The sequence below is a fragment of the Rattus norvegicus genome, chromosome 7 (assembly GCF_021556685.1).
Source record: "Rattus norvegicus strain SHRSP/BbbUtx chromosome 7, alternate assembly SHRSP_T2T, whole genome shotgun sequence".
Classification (NCBI taxonomy): Eukaryota; Metazoa; Chordata; class Mammalia; order Rodentia; family Muridae; genus Rattus; species Rattus norvegicus.
Window position 1 is genome coordinate 7046573 of NC_141540.1, and position 13214 is coordinate 7059786.

At 36.8% G+C, this 13214-nt stretch overlaps 1 protein-coding gene across 1 annotated transcript; it reads left to right on the forward strand.

The window, feature by feature from the left end:
* Positions 1 to 11647: 11647 nt before the first annotated feature.
* Or6c206 (olfactory receptor family 6 subfamily C member 206) lies at positions 11648 to 12586 on the forward strand. Its single transcript, NM_001001355.1, is given in 1 exon segment — positions 11648 to 12586. A coding segment is annotated over 1 exon segment (939 nt).
* The last annotated feature ends 628 nt before the right edge of the window (positions 12587 to 13214 follow it).

The window sequence follows — 13214 nt, forward strand, 5'->3', positions numbered from 1 at the left end:
AGAGACAAAGACAGACACTACCTCAGAGCGAAAGGCTGGAAAACAACTTTCCAAGCAAATGGTCTGAAGAAGCAAGCTGGAGTAGCCATTCTAATATCAAATAAAATCAACTTTCAACTAAAAGTCACCAAAAAAGATAAGGAAGGACACTTCATATTCATCAAAGGAAAAATTCACCAAGATGAACTCTCAATCCTAAATACCTATGCTCCAAATACAAGGGGACCTAATATATAAAAGAAACATTACTAAAGCTCAAAGCACACATTGCACCTCACAAAATATTAGTTAGAGATTTCAACACCCCACTCTCATCAATGGACAGATCATGGAAACAGAAATTAAACAGAGACGTAGACAGACTAAGAGAAGTCATGAACCAAATGGACTTAACAGATATTTATAGAACATTCTATCCTAAAGCAAAAGGATATACATTCTTCTCACCATCTCATGGTACTTTCGCCAAAATTAACCATATAATTTGTCACAAAAAAGGCCTCAACAGATACAAAAAGATAGAAATAACCCCATTTGTCCTATCAGACCACCACAGGCTAAAGCTGGTCTTCAATAACAATAGGGAAGAATGCCCACATATACATTGAAGTTGAACAATGGTCTACTCAATGATAACTTGGTCAAGGAAGAAATGAAGAAAGAGATTAAAGACTTCTTAGAATTTAATGAAAATGAAGGTACGACATACCCAAACTTATGGGACAAATGAAAGCTGTGCTAACAGGAAAACTCATAGCCCTGAGTGCCTGCAGAAAGAAACATAAGAGAGCATATAGCAGCAGCTTGACAGCACACCTAAAAGCTCTAGAACAAAAAGAAGCAAATACACCCAGGAGGAGTAGAAGGAAGGAAATAATCAAACTCAGAGTTGAAATCAACCAGGTAGAAACAAAAAGGACCATAGAAAGAATCAACAGAACCAAAAGTTTGTTCTTTGAGAAAGTCAACAAGATAGATAATCCCTTAGACAGACTAACGAGAGGACACAGAGAGTCTGTCCAAATTAACCAAATCAGAAATGAAAAGGGAGACATAACTACAGAATCAGAGGAAATTCAAAAAATCATCAGATCCTACTACAAAAGCCTATATGCAACAAAACTTGAAAATCTGCATGAAATGGACAATTTCCTAGACAGTTACCCGGTACCGAAGTTAAATCAGGAACAGATAAATCCTTTAAACAACCCCATAACTCCTAACGAAATAGAAGCAATCATTAAAGGACTCCCAATCAAAAAGAGTCCAGGTCCAGATGGGTTTAGTGCTGAATTCTATCCGACATTACTGGAAGACCTCAAAGCAATACTATCCAAACTATTCCACAAAATTGAAAAAGATGGAGGACTACTGAATTCCTTCTACAAAGCCACAATTACTCTTATACCTAACCACACAAAGACCCAACAAAGAAAGAGAAGTTCAGACCAAGTTCCATTATGAATATCCATGCAAAATACTCAATAAAATTCTGGGAAACTGAATCCAAGAGCACATCAAAACAATCATCCACCAAGTAGGTTTCATCCCAGGCATACAGGGATGGTTTAATATACGAAAAACCGTCAACGTGATCCATTATATAAACAAACTGAAAGACCAAAACAACATAATCATTTCATTAGATGCTGAGAAAGCAGTTGATAAAATTCAACTCCCCTTCATGATAAAGAATAGGAATACAAGTCCCATACCTAAATATAGGAAAAACCATATACAGTATACCAGTAGCTAACATTAAACTAAATGGAGAGAAACTTGAAGCAATCCCACTTAAACCAGGGACTAGACAATGCTGCCCACTCTCTCCCTAATTATTCAATATAGTTCTTGAAGTTCTAGACAGAGCAATCAGACAACAAAAGGAGATCAAGGGGGATACAGATTAGAAAAGAAGCAGTCAAAATATCACCATTTGTAGATGATATGATAGTATATTTAAGCGATCCCAAAAGTTCCACCAGAGCACTACTAAACCTGATAAACACCTTCAGCAAAGTGGCTGGGTATAAAATTAACTCAAATAAATCAGTAGCCTTCCTCTACACAAAAGAGAAACAAGCCGAGAAAGAAATTAGGGAAACGACACCCTTCATAATAGTCCCAAATAATATAAAGTACTTCGGTGTGACTTTAACCAAGCAAGTAAATATCTTTACAATAAGAACTTCAAGCCTCTGAAAAAAGAAATAGAAGAAAATCTCAGAAGATGGAAAGATCTCCCATGCTCATGGGTTGGCAGGATTAATATAGTGAAAATGGCCATTTTACCAAAAGCGGTCTACAGATTCAATACAATTCCCATCAAAATACCAATCCAATTCTTCAAAGAGTCAGACAGAACAATGTGCAAATTCATCTGGAATAACGAAAAACCCAGGATAGCTAAAACTATCCTCCACAATAAAAGGACTTCAGGGGGAATTACTATCCCTGAACTCAAGCAGTATTACAGAGCAATAGTGATAAAAACTGCATGGTATTGGTACAGAGACAGACAGATAGACTAATGGAATAGAATTGAAGACCCTGAAATGAACCCGCATACCTATCAGTTGATTTTTGACAAAGGAGCCAAAACCATCCAATGGAAAAAAGATAGCATTTTCAGCAAATGGTGCTGGTTCAAAACGTCAACATGTAGAAGAATGCAGATCGATCCATGCTTATCACCCTGTACAAAGCTCAAGTCCAAGTTGATCAAGGACCTCCACATCAAACCAGATACACTCAAACTAATAGAAGAAAAAGTGGAGAAGCATCTTGAACACATGGGCACTGGAGAAAATTTCCTGAACAAAACACCAATGGCTTATGCTCTAAGATCAAAAATCAACAATTGGGATCTCATAAAACTGCAAAGCTTCTGCAAGGCAAAGGGCACTGTGGTTAGGATAAGACGGCAACCACCAGACTGGGAAAAGATCTTTACCAGTCCTACAACAGATAGAGGGCTAATATCCAAAATATAAAAAGAACTCAAGAAGTTAGACCGCAGGGAGGCAAATAACCCTATTAAAAATGGAGTTCAGAGCTAAACAAAGAATTCACAGCTGAGGAATGCTGAATGGCTGAGAAACACCTAAAGAAATGTTCAACATGTTTAGTCATCAGGAAAGTGCAAATCAAAACAATGCTGAGATTTCACCTCATACCAGTGAGAATGGCTAAGATAAAAACCTCAGGTGACAGCAAATGATGGCGAGAATGTGGAGAAAGAGGAACGCTCCTCGATTGTTGGTGGATTGCAGACTGGTACAACCACTCTTGAAATCAGTATGGAGGTTCCTCAGAAAATTGGACAGTGAACTACCTGAGGATCCAGCTCTACCTCTCCTGGGCATATACCCAAAAGATGCCGCAACATATAACAAAGACACATGCTCTACTATGTTCTTAGCAGCCTTATTTATAATAGCCAGAAGCTGGAAAGAACCCAGATGCCCTTCAACAGAGGGATGGATACAGAAAATGTGGTACATCTATACCATGGAATTTATTCAGGTATCAAAAACAACGACATTATGAAATTCGTAGGCAAATGGATGGAACTGGAAAATATCATCCTGAGTGAGGTAACCCAATCACAGAAAAACACACATGGTATGCTCTCATTGATGAGTGGCTATTAGCCCAAATGCTTGAATTGCCCTAGATGCACAGAAGTTGTGATACTCAAGAGGGATGACCAAAATGCTAATGCTTTACTCCTTCTTTAAAAGGGTAACAAGAATACCCTTGGCAGGCGAATTGGGAGGCTAAGTTTTATAGAGGCAGAAGCAACACTCATTTAGAACCTTCCCCACATGTGGCCCATCCATATACAGCCACCCAATTAGATAAGATGGATGAAGCAAAGAAGTGCAGGTTGACGGGAACCGGTTATAGATCTCTCCTGAGAGACACAGCCAGAATAGAGCAAATACATAGGTGAATGCTAGCAGGAAAACATCGAACTGAGAACGGGACTCCTGTTGAAGGAACCAGAGAAAGGACTGAAAGAGGTTGAAGGGGCCCGAGACCCCATATGAACAACAATTCCAAGCAACCAGAGCTCCCAGGGACTAAGCCACTACCCATGGACTAACCCTGGGCTCCAACCTCATATGTAGCAATGAATAGCCTTGTAAGAGCACCAGTGGAAGGGGAAGCCCTTGGTCCTGCCAAGACTGAGCCCCCAGTGAACCTGATTGTAGGGCAGAGGCCGGTAATGAGAGGAGGGTTGGGAGGGGGAAGGGATTAGGCGGATGTTGGCCTGGAAACCAGGAAAGGGAATAACAATCAAAATGTAAGTAAGAAATACTCAAGTTAATAGAGATTAAAACAAAAACAAAAACAAACCAAAAGATAAAAACAAACCCATCAATGGCTTATCTGCTAAGACCAGGAATCAATAAATGGGACCCCATAAAACTCAAAGCTTCTGTAAGGTAAAGGCCACTGTCATTAGGATACAACCGCTACCAAGAGATTGGGAAAAGATCTTTACTAATCCTACATCTGAAAGAGGGTACATATCCAAAATATACAAAGAACTTTGCAAGTCAGACTCCAGACAGCCAAATAACCCTATTAAAGATGGGGTACAGAGCTAAACAAATACTTCGCAGCTCAGGAATATCAAATGGCTGAGAAGTACCTAAAGAAATGATCAACATCCTTAGTCATTAGGGAAATGCAAATCGAAACAAACCTGAGATTCTACCTCATACCAGTCAGAATGGCTATGATAAAATCTCAGATGACAACAGATTCTGGCAAGGATGTCGGGAAAGGGAACTCTCCTCAATTGTTGGTGGGATTGCAAACTGGTACAACTACTCTCGAAATCAGTCTGGAGATTTCTCATAAAATTTGACATTCAACTACCTGAGGACCCAGCTATACCTCTTCTGGGCATATACCCAAAAGATGCTCCAACATACAATCAAGACAGATACTCCACTATGTTCATAGCAGCCTTATTTATAATAGCCAGAAGCTGGAAAGAACCCAGATGTCCTTCAATAGAGGAATGGATACAGAAAACGTGGTACATCTATACAATGGAATGCTACTCAGATCTAAAAAAAAGACTTCATGAATTTTATAGGCAGATGGATTGACCTAGAAAATACCATCCTGAATGATGTAACCCAATCAGATTAAAACACACATGGTATGCATTCACTGATAAGTGTATATTAGCCTAAAAATTGGAATCACCAAAGATATAATACATAGACTACATGAAACTCAAGAAGAAGGATGACCAATGTTCAGATGCTTTACTCCTTCTTAAAAGGGGGAACAAATATATTCATAGGAGGGGATATGTAGGCTAGGCAAAGTTTCGAGCAGCAACTGAAGGAATGGCCATTCAGAGCCTGCCTGACATGTGTCCCATATATATCCAGCTACCAAAAACTAGATAAAATTGATGAATCTAAGAAGTGCACGAGGACAGGAACCAGATATAAATGTCTCCTGAGATACACAGCTAGAGCATGTCAAATACAGAGGCGAATGCTAGCAGCAAACCACTGAACTGAGATTGGGACCCCCCCACTGGAGGAATTAAAGAAGGGACTGAAAGAGCTAAAGGGGCTTGCAACCCCATAAGAACAAGAATGCCAACCAACCAGAGCTCCCAGGGATGAAACCACTACCCAAAGACTGTAGTCATGGACTGACCCATGGCTACAACTGCATATGTAGCAGAGAAAGGCCTTGTTGGGCACTAATGGAAGAACAAGGCCTTGGTTCTGTCAAGGTTGGACCCCCAGTTTAGCGGTATGTCGGTGGGGGTGAGGGGCAGAAAGGGGAGGTGAATGTCCCCTTATAGAAGAAGAGGAGGAAATAGGATAGGGGGCTTATGTACAGGAAACTGGAAAAGAGAATAACATTTGAAATGTAAAAGAATATCCAATTTTAACAAAAGAAACTTTAAATTCCACAAATCCCAGATTGGCAGGTGCCAACAAGCTAATCACTTGCAGGTGATCATCCTGCCATGGTCTACTATGAATTATAATAATTCATGACAGATTTGCTTTGCTTGGCATGGCTGAGGAGAAAATCAATTTAGCCAAGTTTCCTGCTACTAATATGCTTTTCCTACTATTATTACATATATAAAAATCACTAGTTATCAGCCCACCCTTTTGAGAAGATCTCTGCAGATCCATGAAGATGTACTGTCTTGTAGTGATGCTATGCAGACAAATAGATAACTTCTTAAGCCTTAATGACCCTATAAGAATTCCCAAAAACTATACCAGTATGTACTATGTTCTTTTATAATGGAATTGTTTTTAGGTCATTTTTCTCAATAGTCAAAACTGCGATCAGAACTCTGTCTCCCCTATGTCCCCAGTTAATTGCTTCTAGATAGTAACCAGACTTTCTATTACTCAGAGCGCATTCAAAGAAGATGTAAAACCATTAACCAAAGGTCATAAAAAGGCAACTAATGATTTATTATAGGTGCTAGGCCAGAAGATAAAATATTGACTGAGTTTACCTGTGTAAAACTTCACTAAGAAGTTAATTATGTTTTTTTTAACTCCTGATGAACCTGCGAAGCTGTGACCAGTGATAAATGTTTAGAAAGATAAATATTCCTAATGGACATGCATACAAACATTTACTGTTGGAAACCTCTTATTTGATTTATGATTTGATTTTATATGTGAACTTGTGATGAACTTTTTATAATGTGATCATGTATACTGAAAGATGTATGAGTGGTGAGGACAAAGAGAGGAGGGTGAAGAATTTTCCCTTATCCCTCTTTTTTATTCATTCCACTCCCATTTTCTTAGAGCTTTCATAGGAAACTTTTTACAACTTAGAAATAAATGTTAAAATTATTTTCAAAATGTCCCTTTTCTTTCTGTGACTTCAACTAGCAGGGTGAAAGTTAGGGCTGCTCAATTCCTGCAGAGATAGAACAAAGGCTGCATTACTTAACCCCCAACCCCCTGTTAGGCTACAGGTGTTAATCACTTAAGGCAGTGACTTTTAACCCTCAGAAGGAGCAAGAACATTTTTTAGGAGTTTTTGGAAGGTACCATCAGCATTCAGTGCTGTTAGAGAACTAGAATGTCCAGAGACCATCAGTCTTTAAATCCACACAGATTCCTACTCTGTGTTATGTTCCCGGCACCAAATGACACAACTTTTCTAAGAAGACCACATCTCTTAATCCTCCCCAGACAGTTCACAAACTGGAGACTAAGCACACAAATAATGGTCCTATAGGGGTCATTCTCATTCAAACTACCATATCTGGTGATCGCAGAATAAGGACCTATTTGCTTCAAGTCCAGCCTGAGTTTTAGCCTGTGAGAACTGTCTAAAGTCAGGAATAGATCAATATTTCAGTTCAAGATGTAAGATAAGTGAGTCTGGTGTGAAGGTGTAGCAAGAAACACTTGTGGCCAAGTGTAATGACCCCATTTCAAGCTTATGTAGTGGAAAAACAAATTGCCAGTTGTTCTCTGACTTCTACATGCATGTTGTTACATGTACACATGCAGACACATAGATAGTCAGACACACCATAGATGAGAGAAAATTCATTCTTCCTTTGTTATTTTATTCATTTGTGATCTACAGTAGACTAAATGAACACCAAGAAAGGAAAGATCATCTTTAGATTGTAGTAGTTCAAATGCTAATCACTCAGGAAATATCACAGACATCTAATGAAAGAGCATTTTACTGCCGAGGTGAGAATCCTGTAATTCAAAAAGATGATTCATTTACAACCATCATACAGAGCAGATCTTTCCTTCACTGCTGTAGTTCTAGGTTAATTGAGAAATTGCAGAGGCTGTTTCATTTTATTTTGACAGTTGTTAAGATGTTACAGAAACAAACCACAGGCTATTTACTGTATACTATGCATCCAAGATCAATATAACATACAATACAATTCTTCTTTTTAAAAGCAATTTATTTAATCTTACACTCCAGATTTTATCCCCCTCCTTGTCAATAAGCTGCAGATTTCTCATTCTTATAAACACATAAGGCTTCAAAGTCTGATGGATTGATAATAGATAATAAAGTCAACTATAGCTGCCTGTAATTGACTTTCCTGACTCAGTCTAGTTTCTGTCATCTAGGTTTTTAAAAGATATTCTTGCCATCAAAAAGTAACATTAGAAGGAAAGTTTTATTTGGGACTATGGTCCAAGAGGGATAAGAGTTCACTAATACCACAGTGAAGAAACATGGCAGTTGAAGCAGAAAGCTAAGAACACATTTGAAGCCATAAGCAAGTTTCAGAAAGTGAATAAGGATACCTCTTAGATTTTGAAACCTTGAGGCCATCCTCTAGCAACATACTTCTTCCAGTAAGCCAGACTTCCTAAATTACCTAAACAGTGCACCAAATGAGAACTTAATATTGAAATGTCTAATAATATGTTGGCAACTCATGCAAACTATCACATTCTATTGTCTGACCCCATAGGCTTTTGGTCATATGGCAATGCGAAATGAAGCACAACTTCAAAAGCCTCACCAATGTTTCAATATCCCCCATCCAAAGTCTATTCTGAAACTCAAGGAAGTGCTCTATTTTCCCCAAGTAAAATAAAAGCAAGTACATTAACTTCATTTTAACCTATGAGGACACAGGTGATGCTGAACAATAGCAAGATCAAAACCCAGTAGACAAGTGTCGAATTCTATAGCTCCATGTCCAATGCCAAAGAGTTTCAATAGCTCTACCCTTTCAGCTTTGTTTATTGGAACATACATTTTCTGTTAAGCTTGTTCCACTTCTAGTGTGTTGATTTCTTTGGCAGATATCTCATGCTTCAGGCTCCTCCATCATCTTAGGGTCTCCAATGCATCTGGGGTTCATTTTCACAGCTTTACACAGTGGTATTTCAGGGCCTTTACCTTGGGTCTTCCTTGTAATACATTGCCTGGCCCTATGGCTCTCTATTTGACAGCTATCCTGGAAGGGAATCCAAGTTCCTTGAATGACATTTACAGCATTTTCATTTGTCTTTCTAGGATCAGTAAATTCTCAGTTATTTTCCTTATACAAGTTTTAAGCTTAGATGGGTGAGATCTTTATTACAATAAGATTAAACCTGTCCTTAAACTCTTTTCCTTTCTCATCTCAAGTCTTGTCTACAATATCAAGCTTCCTGGCTCTCTTTCTTCTTTTAAACAGTATATTTTGTGTTTATTTCTGTCTCATTTGTTATTTTTCATTTTAGTGGTACTTAGGAGTGACCAGGTAGTAAGTGGTAGTGTTAGAGTCCTGAAACATATTTAGACAGGGCAGGAACATGGAATGTTTGCCCAGGAATGATGTGGTCAATGAGAGGTGGCAGCCCAAGAGAACACCTATGTGGGATCCAGATAGTGTAGTGATAGTATTGCTAAACTCTTTAGGACTTATATCATATCACTATATGCTTTTAATACTGGGATATTAATTAAAAGATTTAATGGTTGCTATTTTGTGGTTTAGTCTTGCAAGTCTTGAATATAGCAACATAATGATTTTTTTGTTTTTATTCTGTACACTGGCAAAATTTAGTAATTATTAAAACATCAGTAAGACTCTCAAAGAGGAGATCATTGAAGGACATTTTAGGCCTGGGTTTAACTAATCCCCAGTGAATTGAGAATAAATTATCTCCTGGGCATAGACTGAGTCCATGTATTCATTAAGAAAATTGTTGACCAAAGGAAGATAGGTTGGCTATTATAAGTTAATTGATGTACACTTTTCTCTTTCTTTTTGAAGAAGGATGAATAATAGCTTCACTACATACGTATCTTGAACTCCTTGTTGCATCCTTTTATTATTAAGGTGAGTGTGTCAGAGATTCAAAGACTTGCAGAGAAGGTGAAGTTATATTTATGCTTGTGCAGATTTCTATTTTATTTTATTCAGAGATCTTCAAAATGTTTTACCCTCCAGTGTCTCAAAACAGTATCAGTTGCTTCATTTTCTTAAAGAATTCCTAGGATGACAATAGTGTGTATATAGCACATTCTATGTCTGTGAAACAATAAAAGAAATTCAAGGTACATTTATTTTCATTTCTAAGTGAGGCTATTAGCATCCTTACAAGCAGTTCACTATATATGTTTTTTTTATGTCAAGTTTTTGTATAATGTAAAGAGGCAAGGGTGACTTGAGTGACAAACCATTTTCTGAAAAATATTATGAATATTATTTAAATATTTGAAACTATTAAATTATTTTAAATGTTTGAATATTTATTATTATTAATTCAAATATTAATTATTTGAAATATTAAAATATTTCTCTTTTTCAGTGTCAGAATTTAGGTCATGACTGATTTTGTAAGGTTTTATATTTGGTGTTATTACCAGACAACCCAAACAACATGCTTCATATTTGTGAAAAAATGTTTTTATTCCATCATTTAAAGGTTATTTTAACCAGAAACAATGGAAGCAAAATGGAACAATCCTGAAATGATCATTTAAATATATATTACTCTTAATTTTATATTTTAGTAAATTTTAACTGTCACATAAACCACATGACAGTTATTTGTCAGTTTTGATGGCATAATGATGAAAAAAAATGTTCCTAAAGGGTAAAAGCAGAAGACTCAGAAGACTAAAGTAGAATGGTGAATAATATCCAGCTTTAGCTCTTATCACTTGCTGAACTGCACAGCACAGAAAGTGGTACACAAGTCTGATAACTTACAGCACAGACTCTGTGATGTCTGTTAATATCAGGAGAGAACAGGACTGATAGAAATCATATGAGTTACAGTGTAGAGCTCTACAGTTTGAGAAAGTAATTCCAATACATAACTTTATTCAACCTGATATTTCTTCAAGAAGGAAGTCACTATTACACGTGGTGGTGAAAAAAAAAAGCCTTTCTATGAGTTCCATTTGTCCTCAAGAAAGTTTAAAGATAAAATAGCAAATAAACTTAACAAAAAGAAAATATTAAAATGATACATGTGTCTCAGAGTTCATAAACAATAACTATTGATTCCTAGCTGCATTTAATTATTTTCCTTAGCCCATATTTTAATTCACACAAATCAAGAAGTTGTTTTTATAATACAAGAAAATCTATTCTGATTTCTTTGCTCACAATCATATTTACTTCCTTAGCCAATGTAAAAGAATACATACTAATGTTGAAAATAACCATGAAAGCATTAAGGTTTAGTAAATACATTTGGGTGCTCAGTTTTTACTAATATACTATAGAAGCATGGAAATAGTTGAAATTGGAAGAAGTTGAAATTTAATGTTATATACTCAGTTCTGAAAGCATACAATATGAGAAACCAGAAAAGTTGCTTTGAATTAAAAAACTGTTAAACAGTGTTATATAAATCCATAATTCAAAATGTTACACATATAGAAATTAGGACCACATGTAGAATGTTGGTGTATAATCCCTCAAATGGCCTTTAAACACCCATATAAAAATATTCCCTTCAGCAAGATGTTTTTGTTTTGGAGGATGAGGAGGGATTAGAAAACGGGAAATGTTCCATTGCTTAACTTCATGGAATGTAGTAATATCAGTATTTAAAGTTTTGTTCCTTTTACATTGTATTAAATCTTTGATTTCTTTTTCATCAATAGATTCTATGAACAATAAATCAATATGAGAAACCACTCTATGGTTACAGAGTTTTTGCTCTTGGGTATATCAGACACACCAGAAGTTCAGGTTGTGATTTTTATCTTTTTACTCATTGCTTACATGGTAAGTGTCACTGGAAACCTAACCATCATCACTCTCACCTTGCTGGACTCCCAGTTAAAGACTCCTATGTATTTCTTCCTCCAGAATTTCTCCTTCTTAGAAATTATATTCACCAGTGTTTCCATCCCCAGATTTTTGGAGTCAATAATCACTAAAGTGAAGACAATTTCCTATAACAACTGTTTGGCCCAGTTATATTTCTTCCTTTCCCTGGGAGTGTCTGAGTTCTTTCTTCTAACCGCAATGTCTTATGATCGCTATGTTGCCATCTGCAAGCCACTGCACTATGTTATCATCATGAATCAGAAAGTCTGTACCCTTCTTGTCCTCACCTCATGGCTAGTAGGATTCCTGACCATCTTCCCATTAATCATGCTTATCCTCAAGTTAGATTTTTGTGCTTCCAATACCATTGATCATTTCTGCTGTGACTACTTCCCCATTCTACAACTGTCTTGCTCGGATACGAGGCTTTTAGAGGCATTTGGCCTTTATTGTGCCTCCATCACTCTGCTGTTCACACTGGCTCTAGTGATCTTGTCATACATTTGCATCATCAGCACCATTCTGAGGTTCCCATCTGCCAGTCAGAGGAAAAAGGCTTTCTCTACTTGTTCCTCTCACATGATTGTCATCTCCATCTCTTATGGCAGCTGCATTTTCATGTATGTCAAACCTTCTGCAAATGAAAGAGCATCACTGACCAAAGGGGTGGCTGTTCTCAATACTTCAATTGCTCCCATGCTGAACCCTTTTATATACACCTTGAGAAATCAACAAGTAAAACAAGCCTTCAAGGATTTGATTGATAAAGTAATGTTTAATGGAAAAAAATGAACATACTGATTAACATGAATGCCATTGTACCTTTTCAAAAATGAAGGGAACAACATTTAATAATATTATGAGCACCTTGGTTTTAGATTTTCAAAAAAGTATTTTGTGTATATGGGTATTTTGCCTGCTTGTATATCTGTGTAAATTTCTGTGTACCTATTGCAAGCCTTCTACCCATAGAGGCCAGAAAAGGGAATTGGGTCTCCTGGAAGTGGAGTGACTGAAGGTTGTGAGCAATTATGTTGGAGCTGTGAATCATACTAGTCTCCTCAGAAAGAATTGGAAGAACTTTTAATCTTGATGCTACCTCTCTAATTCTTCAACTTTTCTTTTAATTTAAAAGTAAGTATGTTATTATTTTTAGAAATGTTTCGCCTTTGTTTACTGTTTACTGTCTTGAAACTTTCAATCATAGAGAAGGTAGGCTTTATGTGCACTGCTATGGAACATTTGATGGGCATCCATATTTTGGAATAAAAACCCGTTTTAATTGTATCTCTGTGTCCAAAAATATGATGCTAATGATAAAATTCACTCATTTATATAACTTAGTTATGTATTTCTATATAACTTAGTGTTATATGTTTGCAATCATTTCCTTCTCCATTTCATTGGGTATCATTTCTCA